General features: G+C 50.3%; 1 protein-coding gene across 1 annotated transcript; it reads left to right on the top strand.

Annotated features, from left to right (window-relative positions):
• The first annotated feature begins 22,406 nt into the window (after positions 1–22,406).
• Positions 22,407–24,910, top strand: LOC119329558 (60S ribosomal protein L34-like). Its single transcript, XM_037602618.1, has 4 exons — positions 22,407–22,574; positions 22,794–22,873; positions 24,356–24,465; positions 24,545–24,910. Exons 1-4 carry the CDS (start codon positions 22,496–22,498, stop codon positions 24,633–24,635), a joined length of 360 nt encoding a protein of 119 aa, XP_037458515.1. The 5' UTR covers positions 22,407–22,495; the 3' UTR covers positions 24,636–24,910.
• Positions 24,911–26,056: the final 1,146 nt, after the last annotated feature.

Here is a 26,056-nt window from a genome sequence, read left to right as displayed (position 1 = left end):
AGCATCAACATCCTATACCGTGACACCATGGAGAAGCTGAATGTCAAGACGAAGCAACTCATGCCTACTCGGACTATGTTCCACGGCATCGTACCCGGCCTGTCCTGCGCCCCCATTGGCAAGATCAAGATTGATGTGCTTTTTGGGGACAAGGAGCATTTCCGCCGAGAAGCGATCTGGTTTGAAGTGGTGGACCTGGAGAGGCCTTACCATGCATTGCTTGGCCGACCTGCCTTGGCCAAATTCATGGCAGTTCCCCACTATGCATACCTCAAGATGAAGATACCAAGCACCAAAGGCGTCATCACCGTAGCCGGCGATTACAAGAAGTCCTCTGAGTGCGCAGCAGCCAGCAGCCGGCTGGCCGAGTCCCTTGTGATTGCCGAAGAAAAGAAGATGTTGGACCGAGTCGTGGCCATAGTCGGCAAGCAGTCGGCCTTGTCCCCCGATCCCAAGGAGCATGATGCTCAAGGATCTTTCCAGCCGGCCAAGGAGACGAAGAAGATACCTCTTGACCCCAAGCACCCAGAGAGGTTTGCCGTCATCGGGGCAAACCTAAACAGCAAATAGGAAGGCGAGCTCGCCGATTTCCTCCATGAGAATCGGGACATCTTTGCATGGTCCCCCAAGGACATGCCGGGCGTTCCGAAGGAATTCGCCGAGCATAAACTACACGTCCGAGAAGATGCAAAGCCAGTCAAACAACCCCTCCGCCGACTGTCGGAGGAGAAACGTAGGGTTGTGGGAGAGGAGATAGCCCGACTTCTGGCAGCCGGCTTCATTATGGAAGTTTTCTTTCCAGAATGGCTCGCCAACCCGGTCCTCGTGCTAAAGAAGAACAACAAGTGGCGCATGTGTATAGACTACACGAGCCTCAACAAGGCCTGCCCCAAAGATCCCTTTGCCCTGCCAAGGATTGACCAAGTGATAGACTCCACGGCCGGATGCGAGCTGTTGAGTTTCTTGGATGCTTACTCAGGGTATCACCAGATAAAGTTAGATCCGGCAGACCGCCTGAAGACCGCCTCCATCACGCCATTCGGAGCCTTCTGCTACCTGACTATGACATTCAGCTTGAGAAATGGCGGTGCCACTTTTCAGCGTTGCATGCAGAAGTGCCTCCTCAAGCAACTCGGCAGAAATGCCCACGTCTACGTAGACGACATTGTGGTGAAGACGGACAAGCGCGGCACCTTGTTGGAAGACCTCAAGGAAACATTTGAGAACCTACGCCGGTTCCAAATCAAGCTTAACCCCGAGAAATGCATGTTCGGAGTACCAGCCGGCCAGCTCCTAGGCTTCCTGGTATCCGAACGCGGCATCGAATGCAACCCAGTAAAGATCAAGGCCATTGAGAGAATGGCGATTCCCACCAAGCTTCGAGACATCCAGAAGTTCACCGGGTGCTTGGCCTCCCTAAACCGCTTCATCAGCCGGCTCGGAGAGAAAGCTCTCCCCCTCTACCGCCTCATGAAGAAGACCACTCACTTCGAGTGGAATGACCAAGCCGATCAAGCTTTTCACGAGCTGAAGAAGATGCTGGCCACGCCGCCTGTCCTGGCGGCGCCGACTGAGAAAGAGCCCATGCTCCTCTACATTGCCGCAACCAGCCGGGTGGTCAGCACCGTCATCGTAGTCCAATGCCCAGAAGAAGGCCGAGCCCAGCCGGTCCAGAGGCCGGTGTACTATTTGAGCGAGGTGCTGTCTACCTCGAAGCAGAACTACCCGCACTACCAGAAGATGTGCTACGGCATGTACTTCGCCGCCAAGAAGCTGAAGCCCTACTTCCAAGAGCATCCCATCACGGTTGTATGCATAGGCAGCCGGGATGCATCCGGCCGGGTGGCGAAATGGGCCATCGAGCTGGCCCCTTACGCGATCTTCTACCAGCCTCGCACCGCCATCAAATCCCAAGCATTGGCCAACTTCCTTGTCGACTGGGCCGAGACCCAGTACCTGCCGCCGGCTCCCGACTCCACTCATTGGCGCATGCACTTCGATGGGTCCAAGATGCGCACCGGCTTGGAGCCGGCATCGTCCTCACCTCTCCCAAAGGTGACAAGCTCAGATACACGCTGCAAATCCACTTTGCCGCCTCCAACAATGTAGCCGAGTACGAGGCGCTCATACACGGGCTCCGGCTTGCCAAAGAGCTCGGCATTCGTCGGATCCTATGTTATGGCGACTCGGACTTAGTGATCCAGCAATCATCCGGCGACTAGGACGCCAAGGACGCAAATATGGCAAGCTACCGCTTCCTCGTTCAGCAGATCAGTGGGTATTTTGAAGGATGCGAGTTCCTCCACGTACCGCGAGCCGACAACGAGCCAGCTGATGCTCTGGCTCAAATAGGCTCCACCCGGCAAGCAATACCAACCGGCGTCTCTCTACAACGCCTCCTCAAGCCGTCTATCAAGCCGTCTCCAGAGTCCGATTCCATCTTCATGCCGCCTGACCCCGACGCGGCCGGGTCCGGCTCGAAGAACCAAGCAGGTGGCCCGGGGGCTTCGATAGTCGGCCAGGGGGTATCAGCAGGCGGCTCGGGGACTTCCGTAGTTACGCCCGACCCGGGGACTACCTCACCCGGCTCGGGGACTGCGGTAGTCGGCCCGGAGACTACACCAACACAACAAGTGGCGGTCGACTCCAGCATTTCACCGCCCAGCCCGCCCGCCCTGGTCGCAGTAGCCGTTTTGGCAATAGAAGTCGCAGCTCCGTCATGGGCTCAATCCATCCTCAACTTCCTAATAAACCAAGATCTGCAGGCTGGCGAAGTAGAGGCAAGACAAGTCCAACGCCGAGCCGGAGCATACACAATCGTCAACAGAGAGCTCGTCAAGCACAGTGTCACTGGAGTCCTCCAGCGATGCGTCGAGCAAGAGAAGGGCATCACAATCCTCAGAGACATCCACCAAGGAGAATGCGGCAACCATGCGGCCTCAAGATCACTTGTCACCAAAGCCTTCCGCCATGGTTTCTTATGGCCGACTGCTTTGGATGATGCCAAGGAGTTAGTTAAACATTGCAAAGGGTGCCAACTCTTCAGCTCCAAGCAACACATGCCGGCTTCAGCACTCAAGACCATTCCCCTCACTTGGCCCTTCGCCGTTTGGGGACTGGACATGGTGGGCCCATTCAAGACAGCGTGCGGCGGCATGACACATCTGCTTGTCGCCGTGGACAAATTCACCAAATGGATTGAAGCAAAGCCGATCAAGAAGCTGAATGGGCCGACTGCCGTCACATTTATCGCAGATATAACAAATCGGTACGGCGTGCCACACAGCATCATCACCGACAATGGCACAAATTTCGCCAAGGGAGCCTTGGCACGTTTCTGCGCGACGCAAGGCATCCGGTTGGATCTAGCATCCGTCGCCCACCCGCAGTCAAACGGCCAGGTCGAGTGAGCCAACGGCCTCATCCTTTCCGGCATCAAGCCCCGACTGATCGTACCACTGGAGCGTTTAGCCGGCTGTTGGCTCGATGAGCTGCCGGCTGTCCTCTGGAGTCTGCGCAGTACACCAAACAAGTCAACCGGCTTCACCCCTTTCTTCCTCGTGTATGGTGCCGAGGCGGTCATCCCAACTGACATCGAGTTCGACTCGCCTCGAGTAACCATGTACACGGAAGCGGAGGCTAAGGAAGCACGAGAAGATGGCGTCGACCTGCTGGAAGAAAGCCGGCTGTTAGCCCTCGGCCGGTCCGCCATCTATCAGCAGGGCCTGCGCCGCTACCACAGCCGGAAGGTCAAGCCAAGATCCTTCCAAGAGGGCGATCTTGTGCTCCGGCTGATCCAGCACACAGCCAGCCAGCACAAGCTCTCGGCCCCTTGGGAGGGCCCCTTCGTCATCAGCAGAGCCTTAGGCAACGACTCCTACTACCTGATCGACGCGCAGAAGCCGAAGGCACGAAAGAGAGACGACTCCGGCAAGGAGTCGGAATGACCATGCAACGCCAACCTCCTCCGAAGGTTTTACAGCTGAAATGCAGTATGTATCATGCTAACTTTTGTACTAAGTACGAGACAATAGGGCCCCCGAGGAGAGCTCGGGGACTGCCATCTTTTGTCTATAAATGAAAAGTATCATGCTTATGGCCTTGTCATTGCATTCACTTTTTTCCGTCCGGCACCGGGTTCGACTAGTCGGCCCGGGGACTGGCCGCCTGGACTTATATCAGAAGTCCTACCCGCAGTCAGACAAGTAGTGTGCCGGCTCCCAAGCCTTCTCTTGCCAAAAGTCGCAGTTCGAAGAACTGGCTGTCCGGCTGGCAAGAGTTAAGGCAGGAACGGGTGCCCACACGAAAAACGGCTAGGGACTAACGGACTAATATAACAAAAGCCGGTTTTCTCCCACCGCCGACCGGCTACCAGAGTAGCCGGCCGGCCGGCTTCCATTCACTTCACTTCAATCCAAGAAAGCTCGAGTACTTGCCTCCCCCAAAGGGGAAGGCTGCAAAGGAAACAGCCTAAGGATAAAAAGCATACGTGAATGGAAACCAAACATGCACAAGTTAATATTTACATAAAAGACCTTCAAAAGGCCAGCATTCAACATAGTTTGGATACACCCCCAGTGGGTGGAACTGCGGAAGCTTAATAAAATTGTTCAGAAGGCAACAAGCAGGAAAAACAAGGACGGCAGATTAAGCCGGCGGAGCGACTAACGAGCCGGCAGGTCGGTGGAGATGGCAGTGCCGGTTGGAGGAGTGGCTGGCTGGCGAACCTCGGCATGATCACCGCCTCCCGCAGAAGGAGCACTTGCGCGCGCCTCGTTGCTGGAGGCACGGTCAGGCTGAGGCTGGCTGGCTGTTCCACCGGCCCGCTCGACGTCTTCGCTTTCCTCTCCTTCGTCATCTTCGCCTTCGTCGCTGGAGGCGATCTCTTCTGCCGAGTCTTCACCCGCCGCCGGGTCCAGCCCGAACCACTCCTCCGGCTGGGCAACGCCGTCGTCATTGATCTCAGGAGCGAAGACGCTGATGTCAGTACACTCGGCGATTGTCGATGCGCGCTGAGCGATAGCCGGCCGCACCTCCGCTAGCTCTTCGTCGGCCTCCAGCCGCCAAGTGCGCAGCTGGTCCAGGTTCAGCCCCGGATACCAAGCTCGGACGAACTCCAGCGCCCGCCCAGCTCCAAGCCGGGCCGCCGACGCCTTCCAGGCCTCGAAGCGGCCAACCGCAACCTCCAACCAGTCGGCAGTCCGACTCGGGGTGCCGGGAATTGTCTCGCTTGGCCAGAGGGCAGCCAACACCTGCGCTCCGGCGCGCTAGAGGCGGCGGAGCATACGATGAGCCGGCTGCAGCCGCGCTTGGACCGCCAAGAGTTGCTCTTCGAGCGACCGACTCGCGTCCGACGCGACTTCAGCCCCCGCCTGCCGGCGCGCTTCGCGCTGGGCCTCGATGGTTTGGGCGGCGAAGATGGAGTAGCCAGGAAAGTAGTCTGCACAGAGAATAAAAAGCATCTCAAGTCAGAACACAAGTCAGGTGGCAAGGGGCAGGCAAGGAGCGAGGAAAGCGGCTTACTGTCGATCAAATCCTCAATACGGCCGAAGCCTTCATTCAGCGCTTGCCTGGTCTCAGCCCAGCCCGCCGCTTCAGTCTCGAACTCGGCCTTTAGGGCGGCTTCGTTATCCCGCGCCTTCTTCAGAGCCGCCTTGTGGCTCTCCTCCTGGTCAGCCAGCTTCTTGGCCAGGCGGTCACGCTCCAGGACCAAGGCGTCGTACTCGGTTTCCTTGGCACGAAGGGCGGCCTGCGCCTTGCTGAGCTGCCCCCTTAAGTCGGCATTGGCTTCTACAAGCATGAAAGACAAGAAAAACCAGTAAGGTGAAGTCGTCAGGAAAGATCCGACCCGACTGCTCAGCATTCGGCCCGAATCTCGGGGACTACACCCAGTGGGTGCGCTGACGCGCCCCCACAGGAGATGAACGAAACCAAGTACGTACTCCGGCTGCTGATTAGGTCTTCGGTTCTCTGACCCAGCTCCTGAGCCTGGGAGTTGAAGGCGGCAGCGCAGAGGTTATGATACTCCTGGAAGATTAGACAGGAGGCGAGAATAAGGTAGTCGTCAAGGAAGATCCGACCCGACTGCTCAGCAGTCGGCCCGAATCTCGGGGACTACACCCAGTGGGTGCGCTGACGCGCCCCCACGGAAGAAATCAAGAGAACAAAACAACCAAAGATAGAAGACTCACCCGGATGACGGCCCGTGTTGCAAGGAACTCCTGGGTGTACTGCTGCAGCGAGGCGGCTTGGGCCTGAAGCCGGTTCCGAACCTCTTGGGCCGCCACATTCAGCTCGCCCGTCCCGCCGCTGGGAGTCCACTCGGACGTGCCGGTGCTGGCCGCCTCCAAGGCCTCCGCCGTCTGGCTGGCACCCGTAGCTCGGTGCGGCTCCGGCGCAGCGGTGCCTCCCCCTGCGCGCCAGCGCATTGCCGGCTGCACCTCGAGGCCGGCTCCTGCTTCCGGCTCACCCCCAGCCGGCTGCTCTGGCGCCGCAGCCGACTGGCCGCCTTGGCCCGCTCCGGTTGGCGCTGCCAGCGGCGCCCCCTCCACGAAGATCACGAAGTCCTCCCTCCGCTCCATCACCGGTGGTTCTTGGTCGACCTCCTCCAGTGGAGGCACAGGAATGTTGGGGGCCACGGCGCGGAGGGGAATGGCTAGCAGCGGAGGCTGGTTGTGCGAAGCCTCCGCCTCCGTCTTCGCAGTTGCCGCCTCCGCCCGGGCCTTGGCTGCTGCATCGGCCTGCTCCTTCGTCGCCTAGGCGGCCCTTCGCTCCGCCGCCTCCCGCTCCTCCCGCACCTCTCGTGCGTTCCGCTCCGTGGCCTCCCTGAGGTCGGCGCGGGGATCCACGCGGCGGGAGCCTGAAGACCCTCCAGTCGGCCCGACTACGGAGCCGCCCGGACCCCGCTCAAGGGAAAGCCGCGCCCTGTCCGGCGAGCAAAGAAAGGTTTATAAGAGTTTTCAATCGAAAAGAACAACAAAAAATATGTATCCAAGCATTCGACGACTTACGCTGAGATCACCTGCGGCTGCTTCACCGCCTTGCGGAAGCGGGCGGCCTTCGTGGCCGCCTCATCTCGCTTGGTCGCCGCCGTGGAAGCCTTGGACTTCTTCGGCCGGCTGCCGAAGAGGATCGACATGGCCCGGCGCTTCTGGGCGCCGCCGCCAGCAGCCGGCGCGGCGGACGAGCTCGCGCCTTGATGATCAGGCGCCGGCTGGTGGCGCGGGGCGACTTCGACCTCGGCATCATCCGGCCAGTCCTCAAAGCCGGCCGTGAGCCCCGCACCTCCGACCTCGTCGCTTTCCCCCACGATGGCGTCTTCCATGGTGGCGGCTCCCAAGTTCGGGTCGTCGGCGTCGTCCACCGTGCGGTCAGGGATGAGCTGGCGCTCTATCCCTGCGGCCCCGGTCGTCGGCGGAAGGAGAGGGTTCTGCTAGGGGCAAACCGACTGATCAGAGGCCGGCTATCATGAGGCCGGCTACCAAAGGAAGAAAAGAAGAAAGAACTTATGACGGGCGGAGGGTTGGCGCGAGAGTACGGCCCCTTGCCGTACCGCCAATCCTCTGCGAGCTTGCAGTTGGAGATATAGTTCACCATGTAGGAGACCTCTGCATGAGGCATCTCCCTGGTGCTCAGCCGGCTTGGGTTGAAGCGGCCGCTCATCTGACAAACCATGTGAGGCCGGCTTTGGAGGGGAAGAACCCGGCGCTCCATGAAGGCAGCCACCAAGTCGGTTCCGGTCAGGCCCTCCGACTGGATCATCACCCGAAGCCGGGAGACGGCTGCGTTCCCGGCCTGAGACAATGACCTGGCCCGGTAGCTCCACGAAGGTCGCCTCCCAGCCGGCGGGCCGGCTTCATAAGCCGGCAGGTTAACGTAGTCGCCTTGCTGCGCGATATTCTTCACGTAAAAGTATGACTTCTGCCAGAGCTTCACCGACTGGGTCAGCAGGATGGGCGGGAACGGGTTGTTCTCGCTTGCCCGCCTCATGGCAATAAAGGCTCCGCAGGGGGCGGGCACGCCCGCAACGACAGTGCCGAGCTTGCTTTGAAAGAATTCCGCCCAGAGCTCGAGCGTGGGGAGGACCCCAAGGAAGCCTTCGCACAGCGTGACGAAGGCCGACAGCAGCATCACCACGTTGGGCGTGAGGTGATGCGGCTGGAGGTTGTAGAATTCGAGGAAGGCTCGGAGGAACCTGCTCGTTGGAAGGCCGAAGCCGCGCAGGCAGTGCGAGCGGAAGATCACCCGCTCGCCCTCCTCCAGTGCCGGCGAAATCTCCTTCTCCGGCGCTAGACGAACCCGAACGAAGTCCTCGCCAGGCAGGCGTTGCATCTGGCAGAGGAACTCGACGTGGTCCTCATGGACGTTGGAGCCATCCCATGAGTTTGACAGCGCCATGGGGCAGCGCGGCGAGAAGCAAGACGATGCGGCGGCGGAACGGTGCGGCAAAGAGTTGCTACGGGGAAGAGAAGAAGAAGGAGGGCGAGAAGGGGCGGAGTGAGGGAGAGCGCGCGAGCCTCTGCTGCTCCCCCTCCTCCTCCTAGTTATAGACCGCACGGCGGAGCCGAGGAGGCGCGACATGGGGGAACGTGGGGATCAACTACGCACACTCCCCCACGTCCCGCGATTATTGAGCCTTGATGGCAGAATAAAACCGCCGCGGGAAGGCGAGCGGTCCATGTGGGCCGCGGAAGATCCGCGCTCGGACCGAGGCCTACGAGTGGCGGGCCCGGGCCTGCGGCGGCGTCCTGTCGCGGGCATGCGTTGGCAGGATTTCCTCGCCACGTGGCCCGCGTTCCCGCCTACGAGAAACGGAGCTTTTCCGAAGACGGCGCGCACAAGCAAAGCCGGCCCCTCAGGATAGGAAGCTGACCAAGCTTCTCGTCCCTTTATCAGCCTTGAAGCTCGCTCAGCTTCGGGGACTACTGTCGGAGTAAGTGACCACGGATAGCCCAGCCGGCTCCCCCTGGCCTTTCTGAAAAAATTACGAGCCGATCCGGCTCTCAAGAATCCAAGACATGGGGCCGCCTTCCCCTGGCCGGCTGTCTCCCAGGCCGGCTATTGGAAGGCGGCCCGACTTCAGCCCTCATGAAGAAAGCCACGGGAGGGCCGGCTCCGAGGAGCCGGCTGCGAGAAGGCCGACTCCAAGGAGCCGGCTCCCGTAAAGCGGTCAAGACCATACCCTCGAAGTCTGCATCCACATAACGGCGATGTGACGGGGCGTGGCTATAGTGAAGCCTGCCACCCCCAAATCCCGGAGCGCGCCTGGCACAATGCGCCGTATAGGTGGCCATGACCTGTCCGGCGCAGCACTGTTGCCACGATGACCCTGATGTCATCCACGACGGGCTACCAGTACGGCCCACGGGCGGTGGGCCCCTTCGGGCAGAGAGACACCCGAAGGCGGCCTGGCCTCCCCCAGTCGGCCCAAGACGGAGCTGGCTCTCTCCAGCCGGCTTGCCACCCCCTCGAAGGGGACGCCCCATTAAGGAGACAAGACGTGGTGAGGCTACAGTGGTCACCCGCCGGACGGCAGCACTGTAGCCACGCTTACCTCGGCGAAGCCCTCGTCACCAAGATTGAGCAACACTAACCAGCCACCGACAAGGCCCTCGACAGTGGGGCCTGCCTGTCAACCAAGGAGCCGACAGCCGGCGGGACCCACCAGCCGGCGGGCCCCAGCAGCTGGCGCAGAAGCCGGAGAGCGAAGACACAGACGGCTGGGCCCCACGCCCAGCCGGATTACCATTGTACCCCCGGGGGGCAGGCCTATATAAACCCCCCGGGACACCCATGCAAGGGGATGGATCCCTGCTAGTTTTAGGCGCCACGTAGGGAGGAGAAGAGAGCAAGCAGAGCCCTTCTTCCTCCTCTCGCCAAACAGCTCAAGGAGCATCGTGTAGCTACTTGTTCATCTAGTGATCATGCGGAGACCCCGCAGAGCAGCAGTAGGGGTGTTATCTCCACGGAGAGCCCCGAAGCTGGATAAGATTCGCCGGCATGCATGCCTTCGCCTCATCCCGTTTCCAGGCACCGGTGATGTTTTACTGGCTCCCACAATGATAAGACACCCGTTGGCATATGTCGCACCTACCACCCGACATTCCCTTTGCCCTTTTTCTTGAAACTTGTGGTCTTATTGACCATCAACACTTGATGCTCCTTCTTGATTTCTACCTCCGCGGCTTTTAGCATTGTGAAGAGCTCAGGAATAGTCTTATTCATCCCTTGCATATTATAGTTCATCACGAAGCTTTTGTAGCTTGGTGGCAGTGATTGAAGAACTCTGTCAATGACACTATCAACAGGAAGATTAACCCACAGTTGAGTCAAGTGATTATGATACCCAGACATTTTGAGTATATGTTCACTGACAGAACTATTCTCCTCCATCTTGCAGCTATAGAACTTATTGGAGACTTCATATCTCTCAATCCGGGCATTTGCTTGAAATATTAACTTCAACTCCTGGAACATCTCATATGCTCCATGACGTTCAAAACGTCGTTGAAGACCCGGTTCTAAGCCGTAAAGCATGGCACACTGAACTATCGAGTAGTCATCAGCTTTGCTCTGCCAGACATTCATAACATCTGGTGTTGCTCCTGCAGCAGGCTTGGCACTTAGCGGTGCTTCCAGGACGTAATTCTTCTGTGCAGCAATGAGGATAATCCTCACGTTACGGACCCAGTCCGTGTAATTGCTACCATCATCTTTCAACTTTGCTTTCTCAAGGAACGCATTAAAATTCAACGGAACAACAACATGAGCCATCTATCTACATAGACAAGCAAGATACTATCAGGTACTAAGTTCATGATAAATTTAAGTTCAATTAATCATATTACTTAAGAACTCCCACTTAGAAAGATATCCCTCTAATCCTCTAAGTGATCACGTGATCCAAATCAACTAAACCATGTCCGATCATCAGGTGAGATGGAGTAGTATCAATGGTGAACATCAATATGTTGATCATATCTACTATATGATTCACGCTCGACCTTTCGGTCTCCGTGTTCCGAGGCCATATCTGTTATATGCTAGGCTCGTCAAGTTAAACCTGAGTATTCCGTGTGTGCAACTGTTTTGCACCCGTTGTATTTGAACGTAGATCCTATCACATCCGATCATCACGTGGTGTCTCAGCACGAAGAACTTTCACAACGGTGCATACTCAGTGAGAACACTTATACTTTGATGATTTAGTGAGGGATCATCTTATAATGCTACCGTCAATCAAAGCAAGACAAGATGCATAAAAGATAAACATCACATGCAATCAATATAAGTGATATGATATGGCCATCATCATCGTGTGCTTGTGATCTCCATCTTCGAAGCACCATCATGATCACCATCATCACCGGCGCGACACCTTGATCACCATCGTAGCATCATTGTCGTCTCGCCAATCTTATGCTTCCACGACTATCGCTACCACTTAGTGATAAAGTAAAGCATTACAACGCAATTGCATTGCATACAATAAAGAGACAACCATATGGCTCCTGCCAGTTGCCGATAACTCGGTTACAAAACATGATCATCTCATACAATAAAATTTAGCATCATGTCTTGACCATATCACATCACAACATGCCCTGCAAAAACAAGTTAGACGTCCTCTACTTTGTTGTTGCAAGTTTTACGTGGCTGCTACGGGCTTAGCAAGAACCGTTCTTACCTACGCGTCAAAACCACAATGATAGTTTGTCAAGTTGGTGCTGTTTTAACCTTCACAAGGACCGGGCGTAGCCACACTTGGTTCAACTAAAGTTGGAGAAACTGACACCCGCCAGCCACCTGTGTGCAAAGCACGTCGGTAGAACCAGTCTCGCGTAAGCGTACGCGTAATGTCGGTCCGGGCCGCTTCATCCAACAATACCGGCGAACCAAAGTATGACATGCTGGTAAGCAGTATGACTTATATCACCCACAACTCACTTTGTTTTCTACTCGTGCACAACATCAACGCATAAAACCTAGGCTCGGATGCCACTGTTGGGGAACGTAGTAATTTCAAAAAATTCCTACGCACACGCAAGACCATGGTGATGCATAGCAACGAGAGGGGAGAGTGTTGTCTACGTACCCTCGTAGACCAGAAGCGGAAGAGTTAGCACAACGCGGTTGATGTAGTCGTACGTCTTCACGACCCGACCGATCAAGCACCGAAACTACAGCACCTCCGAGTTCTAGCACATGTTCAGCTCGATGACGATCCCCGGACTCCGATCTAGCAGAATGTCGGGGAAGAGTTCCGTCAGCATGACGGCGTGGTGACGATCTTGATGTTCTACCGTTGCAGGGCTTCGCCTAAGCACCGCTACAATATTATCGAGGATTATGGTGGAGGAGGGCACCGCACACGGCTAATAGATCTCAAGGATCAATTGTTGTGTCTAGAGGTGCCCTCTGCCCCCGTGTATAAAGGAGCAAGGGGGAGGGGCGGTCGGCCAGGAGGAGGCGCGCCAGGGAGGAGTCCTACTCCTACCGGGAGTAGCACTCCCTCCTTTCCTTATCGAACTAGGAAAGGGGAAGGAAGGGAGAGAGGAGAGAAAGGAAAGGGGGCGCCGCCCCTCCCTCCTTGTCCAATTCGGACTAGAGGGGGAGGGAGCGCCCCCCGTACTCCGTTTTATATCCGATAACTCCCGGAACCATTCCTGTGTCCGAATATAGTCGTCCAATATATCAATCTTTATGTCTCGACTATTTCGAGACTCCTCGTTATGTCCGTGATCACATCTGGGACTCCGAACAACCTTCGGTACATCAAAATATATAAACTCATAATGAAACTGTCATCGTAATGTTAAGCGTGCGGACCCTACGGGTTCGAGAACAATGTAGACATGACCGAGACATGTCTCCGGTTAATAACCAATAGCGGAACCTGGATGCTCATATTGGCTCCTACATATTCTACGAAGATCTTTTATCGGTCAGACCGCATAACAACATACGTTGTTCCCTTTGTCATCGGTATGTTACTTGCCCGAGATTTGATCGTCGATATCTCAATACCTAGTTCAATCTCGTTACCGGCAAGTCTCTTTACTCGTTCCATAATACATCATCCCGCAACTAACTTATTAGTTGCAATGCTTGCAAGGCTTATGTGATGTGCATTACCGAGAGGGCCCAGAGATACCTCTCCGACAATCGGAGTGACAAATCCTAATCTCGAAATAGGCCAACCCAACAAGTACCTTCGGAGACACCTATAGAGCACCTTTATAATCACCCAGTTACGTTGTGACGTTTGGTAGCACACAAAGTGTTCCTCCGGTAAACGGGAGTTGCATAATCTCATAGTCATAGGAACATGTATAAGTCATGAAGAAAGCAACAACAACAAACTAAACGATCAAGTGCTAAGCTAACGAAATGGGTCAAGTCAATCACATCATTCTCCTAATGATGTGATCCCGTTAATCAAATGACAACTCATGTCTATGGTTAGGAAACATAACCATCTTCGATCAACGAGCTAGTCAAGTAGAGGCATACTAGTGACACTATGTTTGTCTATGTATTCACACATGTATTATGTTTCCGGTTAATACAATTCTAGCATGAATAATAAACATTTATCATGATATAAGGAAATAAATAATAACTTTATTATTGCCTCTAGGGCATATTTCCTTCACTTCTTGTCAAGTAAGATAGTCTCATAGAAGTCCTGCTGTTCCTTTGTATGGAACCTATAGTCCATAGCAGTCCTTCTCCTGGTGGCATATGGATCAGACTCTCTCCATAGACTTAAACCTGAATCCTTTTTGATTTTCATGTTCTCTGCAACTAGGTGAGCATCATTGTGATTTGTAAATTTGGGCTTCAACTTTCTCAAAACAACAGAATCATCTTTTTCTTCAGCAGCTTGAGGCACTAGGGCCTTGTTCTTCTCCTCAACAGGGATGTTCCTGGTGCTCCTCTTGTGTTTTGGCTTTAGAGCTGGAGCAGCAGTCTTAGGAGTAGTCTTAGGCTTAGATGGAGCAGCCCCTGCCCTTATAGCATCTCCCATAAGCTTTTGAGCTTTGGGTGCTGGTGTTGCATCCTCTTCCTCTTCCTCTTCTTTAGAATCTTTCATTATTGAAGATCTCCCAAGCACTCTGGCAGTGGTCTTCTTGACCCTTTACTTTCTTTTCTTTTTCGCCACAACTTGTTCTTTGGGTGTAGATCCCAAAGTCTCTTGATTGGATGTTTTGGCTTTTGACATGGGAACTCTCTTGGCAGGAACCTTTTGCTTCATTCCTGGCTTAGTGGCAGTAGTTGTGCCATATTCCTTTTTCAGGACTTTCCTCTTTGAGGTGGCCTCTTCCTCAACAGCCACATAGTCCTCATCCTCAGAATCTGAGGGTTTCTTCTTTCTGGTCCTGGTGGCTGCCTTAGGCAAGTTGCTGGGTGTACTTCTGCTTCCTTCATCAAAGCTGCTAGAGGGACTAATGCCCTCACTCATGTTCACTTGCTCCTCAGACTTGTTCTGATTGTCACTCTGATCTGAGATGATGCAAACACTGACAGCAGACCCTGTGAATAGATTATAGATGAGGTAGATTTGATAAGCATCACAAAGTACAGAGGTTTTTGCAAAAGAATGAGTTAAAAACTTAGTTTTAGTTTTTCACAAAAGCATTTCGGATCTACCGATTTGCACACTTGGTGATACCGAAGCAGCTTTTGGAACCTAAACTAGTGAACTCGGTCAGACCGAGTCATAGTTCGGTGGCACCGAGACTGCTAGGGTTTCACAAAGTATTGAACTCGGTCACACCGATTTGCAATTCTCGGTCAGACCGAGAATCACATGTGCAATGGCCTTAGCCAAATCGGTAGAACCGATTTCAACAACTCGGTCGGTCCGAGATGGTTTCGGCGGAAACCTAACCCTAAATTTTCAATCCACGACTAAACTACGGAGTGATTTCGCTGGATAGAGTGATCTCAATCATGGCAAGATACATGGCTAAACAATGTGCTACAAATCGGAGGGGGAATAGCACAAGGATCAAGTCCATACCCTAGTGCAGCGATGGACTTGCTACGGCGGCAACGGCGGAGATGATTCCCGTTGACGGCGGCGGAGACCAGCGGCGGGAGGCAGCTGGCAATGAGGAGGACGATCCGGAGACCCAGGAAGGCAGAGCAGGCTGAGCGCGGGCGAAGAGGTTCAGAAATTTTTCCAAATTTTGGGCCGCGGATATATATAGCCTGACTGTGTCGGTGTGACCGAGTGGAACAACTCGATGGCACCGAGATTCATAACTGCAAGCAGTTACTGAAACTCGGTGTGACCGAAAAGTTCAAATCGATTGCACCGAGATTGAAAACCTAGATCGACTTAGTGATCTCAGTATAACCAAAATGGATGAATCGGTCAGACCGAAACGCACAAAGAAGTTTTGGATTTTTAAGTCTATGACGAATCGGGGACTCCGAGTGCTCCTCACACAGAGTGGTTCGAATCTGACTTGATCAAACTTTGTGGTGTAGCATGAATAGAGTTTGAGACGAGAAAAGCATAGATAGCTAGAGAAGGTTCTTAGGCATTCTTGTCCATCCACTTGGCAAAAGAAAAAGGAACCAAACAATCAGAACAACAAGTGGATGTCCTCGAATGAGTAAATTATGCAACCAACATGCTCACATAATAAAATGGCAAATGAAATATGTGGCAAAACATGCACAACCAATTCTAGCATCTATCAGGCAATTGGCGATGACTAGGTCATCTATATATGAGTATATTGACTTAGGAGTCAAATGAGAACATTTGATCATAGGTCATACTCATCGTTTAAGCACAAATGGGGTTACCATTTTTACATAATGTGTTGTTGTGTTCACACCATTAGAGTTGCTTTAGCTCAATTTTAGAGTAAAGCTACCCCTAGATGTGAGATCCCCCCTAAGAGGGATGAACTAACCTTGGGTTTTGTCGATGATGACTTCATGTAGGTGTTGAAGATGTGGATGATCAATGTTGATGTAGATCATTTGGAGCAATCCTTTGGAGTGAGTTGCACTTTCAATACCTACACGGGTTAGTCCCACAAGGAACAAACAGGATATCCATAGACATAGAGTGATGCACGCACAAGATGATGTCTATGAAAACATTAGGTTACCTTGTCCCTTGTCTTACCAACAAGAGGGTTTGTGACTCCTTGAACTAGTGCAAGATGTGGAAGTTGATTGTAGTTGTTCTTGCCAAAATGATAAGAGTGAAGTATGTTGGCGGAGTCACCCTCAAGAACTCTCTAGTTCTTCTTATTCGGGATCCACATCATCTTGATGGGAATCCTTGGAGTTGTAGTCATACTTGATGAAGTAGAACTTGATGTAGTCTTGGTAACCCACTTGACCAAGGCCTTGGGTGCTTCTTCAAATGCATCAATTTCCTCTTGAAGCTTATCCTTGCCTTTTTGCTTGTGGTCTTGTGGTGGAAGATCATCTTGAGCTTGTGTCCCTTTGAAGGAAGTAGGATCATACTTCTCTTGTTGAGGAACAAACTTCATCTTGGAGTATTGATCTTCTTCCCACTCAACTCCATTGGCATTGAACTTTCGTTCAAAACCAACACCTTGGTTCTTCCGGTGCCTTCCTTCCTTGCGTACAATTTCCTCGAATTGCTTACTCCAGGCAAGGCTCTTGTAAACACCTTTCTCTATAATTCCCTTCAATAAGCTATTTTCTTGCTCAAGTGTAACTTGGCTAAGAGAATCATTAGTGGAATCAAGAGAATTACTAGAAGAAACAACATTAGATTTAGCATGATTATTGTTACTACTAGAGGAAGAATCTTTCTTGTTCTTGCTACTAGACTTGACTTGAGGCATGTAAGTGGATAAGAGTAAACACTTGGCAATGTAAGAAGAACTTTTCTTACGAAGATCGGCATTGATTGCCTTTAAGAACTCATGCTCTTGCTCAAGGTTGAGCTTTTCAAAACGTAAATTCTCACGAGTCCTTAAAAGTTCTCGATGATCTCCTAAGATAGTTTCATGAGCTAACTTAAGAGTGTTTAGTTCTTTAGTTAGAAACTCAATCTTCTCCTCATCATTATCATTCTTTTATCTTGATTAGCATGATTAATTGACGTTTCATCATAGTATTCATCACTAGAGTTATCAACAAGTAAATCATCATCACCTAACAAGTCATCTTCATCACTATTGAAATCAACATACTCGGGGTGTGATACCTTTGGGCCTTTAGCCATGAAGCATCTTCCAAGTCCTTCATTTGGTGAATCAAATATGTTGTAGGAGTTGGTTGACACAAGTGCTAGACCGGCAACACCTTCATCTTGAGTATATTCGGAGTCGGAGTGATAGCTTCTCTCGGAGTGATTGTCGGAATCGGAGTCGGATACCCATTCACCAACATGAGCTTGATGTCTTCGTTTTGTGTAGCTCCTTGATGACTTGTCCTTCCTATCCGAATCTTTGCTTCTCTGGGATGTTCTTCGTTCATAACGATCATCTCTACTCCTTCTCTCTCTTGATGGTGATTCTTCTCTTCTACTTCTTTCTTTTTGGAGAATCTTCTCTTCTTTTGTAGGGTGCCGTACACTCATTGAAATAGTGTCCGGGTCTTCCACAATTGTAGCAATTTCGCTCTCGACTAGAAGATCTTTTGTCATTGTAGGACCTTGACTTGGAACTTCTCTCTTTGCTTCTACTATTGTAGAACTTGTTGAAGTACTTCACCATTAGGCTCAATTCTTCATTGAAGGTTTGTCTCTCACTTGATGATGTGGGAGCTTCACATGAGGCTCTGTAAGCACCACTTGACTTGTTATGGAGCTCCTCCTTATCCTTGAGTGACATCTCATGAGCAACAATTCTTCCAATGACTTCCGTTGGCTTGAGATCTTTGTAATTGGGCATCATTTGAATCAACGTACATACGGTATCATATTTTCCGTCCAAAGCTCTTAGGATATTCTTGATGATGAATTTGTCGGTCATCTCTTCACTTCCTAAGCCGGCGATCTCATTTGTGATAAGAGCAAGCCTAGAGTACATTTCAGCGACACCTTCACCATCCTTCATTTTGAACTTGTCAAGCTGACTTTGAAGCACATCCAACTTGGATTCCTTGACGGAGTCGGTACCTTAGTGCATATAAATCAAAGTGTCCCAAATTTCCTTTACATTCTCAAGATGGTTGATTTTGTTGAATTCTTCGGGGCACAATCCGTTGAAGAGGATATCAAAAGATTGAGCATTGTATTGCAGCATCTTCAACTCTTCCGTGGTGGCTTCACGGTTCGGTTCTCTCCCATCAAAGAATTCACCTTGCAAGCCAATACACACAATAGCCCATACGGCGGGGTTATGTCCAAGAATATGCATTTTCATCTTATGCTTCCAACTAGCAAAATTAGTACCATTAAAGTAAGGACCTCTATGGTGGTAATTTCCCTCGCTAGACGCCATACTTTCCTAGGTTGTGAAACCAAGGCTATGACTTCCAAAAGCTATGAAAATCAAAGCAAATGGAGACCAAAGCTCTGATACCACTTGTAGGATCGAAAGTATGTCTAGAGGGGGGGGTGATTAGACTACTTGACCAAATAAAAACTTATCCTTTTCCCAATTTTAGTTCTTGGCAGATTTTAGCAACTTTGGACAAGTCGAGCAATTTAACACAATTCAAGCAAGCATGCAAAGAGTATATGAGCAGCGGAAAGTAAAGCATGCAACTTGCAAGAATGTAAAGGGAAGGGTTTGGAGTATTCAAACGCAATAGGAGACACAGATGTTTTTGTCGTGGTTCCGATAGGTGGTGCTATCGTACATCCACGTTGATGGAGACTTCAACCCACGAAGGGTAACGGTTGCGCGAGTCCACGGAGGGCTCCACCCATGAAGGGTCCACGAAGAAGCAACCTTGTCTATCCCACCATGGCCGTCGCCCACGAAGGACTTGCCTCACTAGCGGTAGATCTTCATGAAGTAGGCGATCTCCTTGCCCTTACAAACTCCTTGGTTCAACTCCACAATCTTGTCGGAGGCTCCCAAGTGACACCTAGCCAATCTAGGAGACACCACTCTCCAAGAAGTAACAATGGTGTGTTGATGATGAACTCCTTGCTCTTGTGCTTCAAATGATAGTCTCGCCAACACTCAACTCTCTCTAACAGGATATGAATTTGGTGGAAAGAAGATTTGAGTGGAAAGCAACTTGGGGAAGGCTAGAGATCAAGATTCATATGGTAAGAATGGAATATCTTGGCCTCAACACAAGTGTAGGTGGTTCTCTCTCAAAAAAAGTAAGTTGGAAGTGTAGGTTTGTTCTGATGGCTCTCTCCACGAATGAAGAGGTGGTGGAGGGGTATATATAGCCTCCACACAAAATCTAACCGTTACACAACTTGCCAATCTCGGTGGGACCGAATAGTTAAACTCAGTCGGACCGATTCAGCAAAGCTAGTGACGACATGCAACTCGGTAGGACCGATATGATTAGGGTTAGGGCATAACGTAATCTCGGTGAGACCGATTTCACAAACTCGGTGAGACCGATTTCACAAACTCGGTGAGACCGATTTTGGTAATAAGGTAACCAGAGAGTTGGTCAGGTAAACTCGGTGGGACCGATCGCTTATTTCGGTGAGACCGAAACGTTACGAAGGGGAAACAAAGAGTTTACATTGCAATCTCGGTGGGACCGATTGCTCATCTTGGTAAGACCGAAATGTTACGAAGGGAAACAGAGAGATTACAATCCCATCTCGGTGAGACCGAGATCCCTATCGGTGAGACCGATTTGCCTAGGGTTTGTGGCAGTGGCTATGACATTTGAAACTCGGTGGCGCCGGATAGAAAGAATTAGTGGGGCCGAGTTTGACTTTTGGTTTAGGTCATATGTGGATGTGAGAAAGTAGTTGAGGGTTTTGGAGCATATTACTAAGCATTTTGAGCAAGAGCCTCATTAAGCAACACCTTATCCCTCCTTGATAGTATTGGCCTTTCCTATAGATTCAATGTGATCTTAGATCACTAAAATAGAAAATGTAGAGTCTTGAGCTTTGAGCTTGAGCCAATCCTTTGTCCTTAGCATTTTGAGGGGTCCACTTTTCTCATCCATGCCATGCCAATCATTGAGCTTTCCTGAGATATTAATCTTGAAATAGCATTAGCTCAATGAGCTATATGTTGTTAGGAATTACCAAAACCACCTAGGGATAGTTGCACTTTCAAATACCTAGTTCAATCTCGTTACCGGAAAGTTTCTTTACTCGTTCCGTAATACATCATCCCGCAACTAACTCATTAGTTGTAATGCTTGCAAGGCTTAAGTGATGTGCATTACCGAGTGGGCCCAGAGATACCTCTCCGACAATCGGAGTGACAAATCCTAATCTTGAAATACGCTAACCCAACAAATACCTTCGGAGACACCTGTAGAGCACCTTTATAATCACCCAGTTACGTTGTGACATTTGGTAGCACACAAAGTGTTCCTCCTGTAAATGGGAGTTGCATAATCTCATAGTCACAGGAACATGTATAAGTCATGAAGAAAGCTATAGCAACATACTAAACGATCGAGTGCTAAGCTAACGGCATGGGTCAAGTCAATCACATCATTCTCCTAATGATGTGATCCCGTTAATCAAATGACAACTCATGTCTATGGCTAGGAAACATAACCATTTTTGATCAACGAGCTAGTCAAGTAGAGGCATACTAGTGACACTCTATTTGTCTATGTATTCACACAAGTATTATGTTTCCGGTTAATACAATTATAGCATGAATAATAAACATTTATCATGATATAAGGAAATAAATAATAACTTTATTATTGCCTCTAGGGCATATTTCCTTCACCTGAGCCGTTGGATGCTCGTTCATCCAGGTCGTCTCCTTCCTTCTCATCTCCGTCCACGTTTCAGATCCGAGGAAACACCGCAGGCCATGGCGGCCGCCCCGTCATCGCCGCGTCGTGCAACACAGCGCCCGGCTGCCCTCCCCCGTTTGTCGCCGTCGACAGCCGCCGCCGTGCTCTCTGCTGCCGCTCGCCGTCAACAGATGCCCATGTTTCATTGATAAAATGCAGCTCGCCTGCCGACTGGTTCCAGCCCGTGCCACCGTGGTTGCAACATCCCTGAGCCACCACCACCGCCTCCGCTCATCGCCGTTGTTCGGTTCGCACCACCGTGTCCTCAACAAAAAAAGCAAAAACACAAAACTCCATTAGTTTGTCAGTAGTAGCAAAATCACATGTTGGTTGCAGCAAAAAAACCCGAATCCAACAAAAGACCCAAAGTTGCGCTGGCTGTTGCAAATTTCTATGTATCCTTCTAGCAAAAATTCTTACGGGTTCCAGCAAATTTTTTGCCGGTTCCAACAAAACACATCTCAACACCGTCCCATTGCATCACCAATCGATAGCGGATGCAACTTTTTCTCCGCCCGGTTCCAGCAAAAAATCGTATGGTAGTAGCACCATACCTCATCGTCTTTACCCCGGCAGCTGCCTGGTTGCAGCAAAAAAAGAAGATGGTTCCAACATCTCCAGGATCTGGTTCCAGCAAAAGAACTCCCTGGTAGTAGCACTGTACCTCGTCGTCTTCACCACCGGTGGCTGCTGATTCCAGCAAAAATGGATGATGGTTCCAGCTCCAGGGAACACTGCTTCCAGCATATCGTGTGGCCGGTTGCAGCTTTCCAGTCAGTGGGTTCCAGCACCTCTTGTATATTCGCCTTGCCGATTTTCGTTCATCGCTGGAATGGTTCCAGCATCGCCACCGTTAGCTGGGATGCAGCTCTCACGACAGGAAAACGAAAGCCAGCCATGGCTACTAGCGCGTCCGGCTGCGACGGCCATGGAGAAGAGCGCTCGAAGCCAGCCATGGCGTTCACTTCGCAGTTGCCGCAAGGTTGCTTGGAGCGGTCAGGGCGCGTCGACGGCGAGCTTTTTGGTGCCCCCCGGTCGTATTTTGCTGCAGGGAAGAAGAAAGGGGATGAGTAGTGGAGGAGATGGAAGGCAGAGAAGAAACACGACACGACGAGGGAAATGGCCGAAGGTAGGGGATGGAATGCAAAAGGATAAGATAAGGAAGGGGCGGTCCGCGCGGGTCCACCAGAATACATACGTCTCGCGCGGGGTGGCTTCGCATGGATGCACGACGCCAGCGTGATGCTCGTTCGACGGAAGATTCGCATGGTGCGCCATTTTTAAACGTTTCCCTTTGGATAAAGGGGTGCTAACAACGTTGGCTCCCGAACATGGTTCAATTGGGTATTTTCCATCTAAAAGCGGTTTGGATTAATAATCATGAAAAACAAACACAGAGCCGTCGGCTCACTTGGCAAAGCGTCCTCCACCGTTGGATCTAGGTCACCCGGACCACCTACAGCCCTATAAAAGCTCTTCTTTCTCCCCAGCCCTCACTTCCCTTCGGCGCCGCCTCGTTACAGACAGCGGGAGCGAAAGAGCAAGCGGCGAGAGAACTCCTGGAGAGGGCGGCGGGATGGTGCAGCGGCTGACATACCGAAAGCGCCACAGCTACGCCACCAAGTCGAATCAGACTCGCGTCGTCAAGACCCCAGGTTAGGGAGATCAGCGGCGCCTGCTTTTGCTCGCTCCTGTGTTTTAGTCTTGAAACTGTCTGGATAGTATTGCTGCTGCTCGTGTATGTGTTGGATTTAGGCTTGAATTTTACATGTGTCCTTACCGCTCCCTTGACAGTTCATCTTGGGTAAAAAAATTTGGGGTCTTCTTCCAGGATCTCAACTCAAGAGTTTTCTTGATGTGTTACTGATTATTAGGTGGGAAGCTTGTCTACCAGTACACCAAGAAGCGGGCGAGTGGGCCAAAATGCCCGGTTACCGGCAAGAAGATCCAAGGAGTATGTGTTCCATTCTCCATTTTTTAACCTGTAATTTCATTAGATTTCATGCGTTGTATGCACCATGCGCTCAGATACAGCCTGCATTTCAGCGAAGTGGTTGCTGATATAAATACATACAGTTAAAATCCAAACAAAAAACCCTACATTTGAGTCTTGCCCCATGGAATGTGCCAATGTTTTCCTTCAGATTTTTTCGTTTGATGTTGATGTGTGAAGTGGGGATTACTATTGTTGAAGCAGTGCTAATTCTTGCTGAATCATGTTCTATACCTTTGGGTATGCTCAATTTGTCAGCTCTGACCATACTGCGGGTGAATTTACCGTTCATAGACTGATTTATTAAATTAAACTGTCTATGTTAGCTAATTTTGAATTATGAGTTTGGTACGTCCTTGTACTTTGCATGCTGTGTCAATTGTGTGCTGTTTTTTGTTGGTAAATCGCATTGCTATTTCTTCCCATACTGTATCCTTTGATTCGTCTCTCTTAATTGTGTTCTTGTCTGGAAACCAATTCTTCTCGTGATATGAACATGGTTTTTGACTGTTTGTTCTCTCTTCCAATGCTTCAGTGTATAACTCTGTAATTTATGCTTAGTGGGTTATTATGCATTTGTATTTTGAATCTAGCATGAACTTTATACTGTCAGTTCAGCTTCATTTTTGTTGCTGAGAGCATTTTCTGACATATTAGTAGGGGTATGATTACAGTGAAACATGACAAGCATATGTCCTAATTTTATGTGAATTAGGCCTAATCTTCTCTATGAGGTCCTTGCAATATCATATTATCATTTGCTTAGGTTTGTTGTAGAAGCCTCATTGTGATATCTGTCTGGTGGCTCCTTTTGTTTTTTGCATTTGCACTCACCACAAAGTTGTACTACTCAGATGGTCTATTCTTGCATAGTTCAAATGATAATATTTTTTGATTACTATGATGTTAGTCCAAAAATCTTCTCTTTTAACTAGCAATCTTCTGACTTTTACTTCATATTTCTGTACTTTTATGTGGAAGGGTCCCTTTACTTTTCGAAGGACTACATTCTTTGTGATTTGCTTATTGAGGGGTGTCCACCATATGTGCGTTATGTTCATACTTTGCGGAGATAGTCATTAGTACCATTTGTCTACTCTTATGTGCTGGGCGCTTATGCTTGGAGTGGTTGTAAAATTTGTGTGGCCACCGGTGCTTAGCTATTTTACACCCGTTCCAAACAACCCCTAATAGGTATCATTGAGCCATTTACAAGTGAAATCATGTATGCTTGTAATCGTGAACTGCTGCTGGACCACTTCTACCTACAGTAGGTATATGCTATATATGCTGCTAGATAGTGGTGGCTAAATACCGCAGATAGAATAGCAAGTTCCCGCTGAATCATAAGTTTATGCCTCGCCTTGTTGGTACATTATACCGCCTTAGTAACCACCATGGCATTTTCTCATTCTCATGGAAGTTTGATATGCTAAACTGCAGATCCCACACCTGAGGCCTACTGAGTACAAGAGGTCCAGATTGTCGAGGAACAGGAGGACTGTGAACCGTCCTTATGGTGGTGTTCTGTCTGGTCCTGCAGTCAGGGAGAGGTAACCATCATTCAATCAAAACAAGTGATACTTGATAAATTTGCTGGTGAGCTAAGCTGATTTTTTTCGTGCTGTGCAGGATCATTAGGGCGTTTTTGGTGGAGGAGCAGAAGATTGTGAAGAAGGTGCTTAAGATCCAGAAGACCAAGGAGAAGACCACCAAGAGCTAAACAACTGGGCGAGATAGGCGTCGCGGTGATGTTTTGTGTTTCTCCGAATTTGTTTTAAGCAATCAAGAATTTTCTCTCTTGGGATTTGCAGAATCCTGGTTCTAGTATGTGAGGTTTGATGTGCTTCTCTAGATTTTGCGCCTGGTTCTCTATGGATGCTTAGCCTTTGATGCAAGAGCTTTCGGGCTCCAATTCGGCTTAGATGCTCTTGAGCTGCTTAGCTCAGTTAACGCTGTCAGGCTTTATTTGTCACACGAGAACAGTTTGCTGCGCCCTATTCTGCTTTCATGCATTTTGGACGCTTAAGTCCCAAAGGCCCCGCTCCGCCCTGATCTTCTCTGCTGCCCAAACTACCGGCTAGCAGCAGGTTCTTCCTACTTCGTTCTTTGCAAGAACAAGAACGGGGAGCAAGATTACAGTGCCAAGGCAAAATCTGAAGTAAAGTAACCAACCGCTTGTGCTACCGTCTAGGGAATCAAACACATCCTTCTAATAACTGCCACAAACAACAATGGCAACTCGGGTAAGAATTTGTAAATCTAGTTAAAAATGAGTATAGTAGGACTGGAGTTAACCTACTTATAATGCAACTGCTAGAAGAACTAGGACTAAAGCCACCATTCACAACACACGACAACATACAAAGTTGCACTCTCCATGAAGGCAGACACAGTAACAAATAAAGTGGGGTTTGCTATGGTAAATTACCATCACCTCTGTTGTTATTTACACTGGTTACACTAGACCATAAAGGTGTAAACGCTCTTATATTTTTGGCAAGTGATGTACCCCAACGCTCACACTCCTCCGTCACACCTGGCTCCACAAACCATTTGCAAGCAAGCCAACCTGCGCACGCTTGCTTCAAAGACTATGGTAAAGGTGCTTCAACAACGACGTCTCCAATAAATATCTGCCAAATTTTGAGTTATTTGTACTACTTGGAACCATCACAAGTTGTTACTATCTTCATCCAGAATATCTATATGTTCAGAATTCCATGCAACATTATGTAGAGTGCTGATACAACAGTAAGTCACAAATTGCGTAGTAAGATTCCTAAATTTGACGGAAAAGCAACGAGGCTTCCTTGATGGGAAGGGTAGGTTTCTCACGTGTCAATAATCGATGCAAATTGGTAGAACCGTTATTGATCTCCCAAATCAGACAATCTTCAAAAAAATTGCGTATTTCATGTCTAAAGGGTTGAGTTCTCACCCTTTTTACCATATGGATTCCAGGATGCAAATGTAGCTATACCGAATAATGATCGAGTCGTGTTGATCGGAGAGAGTTAGAACATATATATGTAAGGGAGCTTACCCAAGCTCCCTATACAAGTGGCACACAAGGCGTGATGTCGGTTGGTATCCCATAAAAGAGGAGCATGTACATCTAGTGACCAGGTAAAATACAACACA

The sequence above is a fragment of the Triticum dicoccoides genome, chromosome 7A (assembly GCF_002162155.2).
Source record: "Triticum dicoccoides isolate Atlit2015 ecotype Zavitan chromosome 7A, WEW_v2.0, whole genome shotgun sequence".
Classification (NCBI taxonomy): domain Eukaryota; kingdom Viridiplantae; phylum Streptophyta; class Magnoliopsida; order Poales; family Poaceae; genus Triticum; species Triticum dicoccoides.
The sequence above is the reverse complement of the archived record's forward strand: the minus strand, read 5'-3'. Positions and strand labels throughout refer to the sequence as shown.

Excerpts from the sequence above, each read along its gene's own strand:
- LOC119329558 (XM_037602618.1), top strand. The coding sequence starts at position 22,496 with ATGGTGCAGCGGCTGACATACCGAAAGCGCCACAGCTACGCCACCAAG. Across the intron at positions 22,874-24,355 it reads CCGGCAAGAAGATCCAAGGA|ATCCCACACCTGAGGCCTAC; the intron begins GTATGTGTTCCA and ends GCTAAACTGCAG. Across the intron at positions 24,466-24,544 it reads GGTCCTGCAGTCAGGGAGAG|GATCATTAGGGCGTTTTTGG; the intron begins GTAACCATCATT and ends CGTGCTGTGCAG.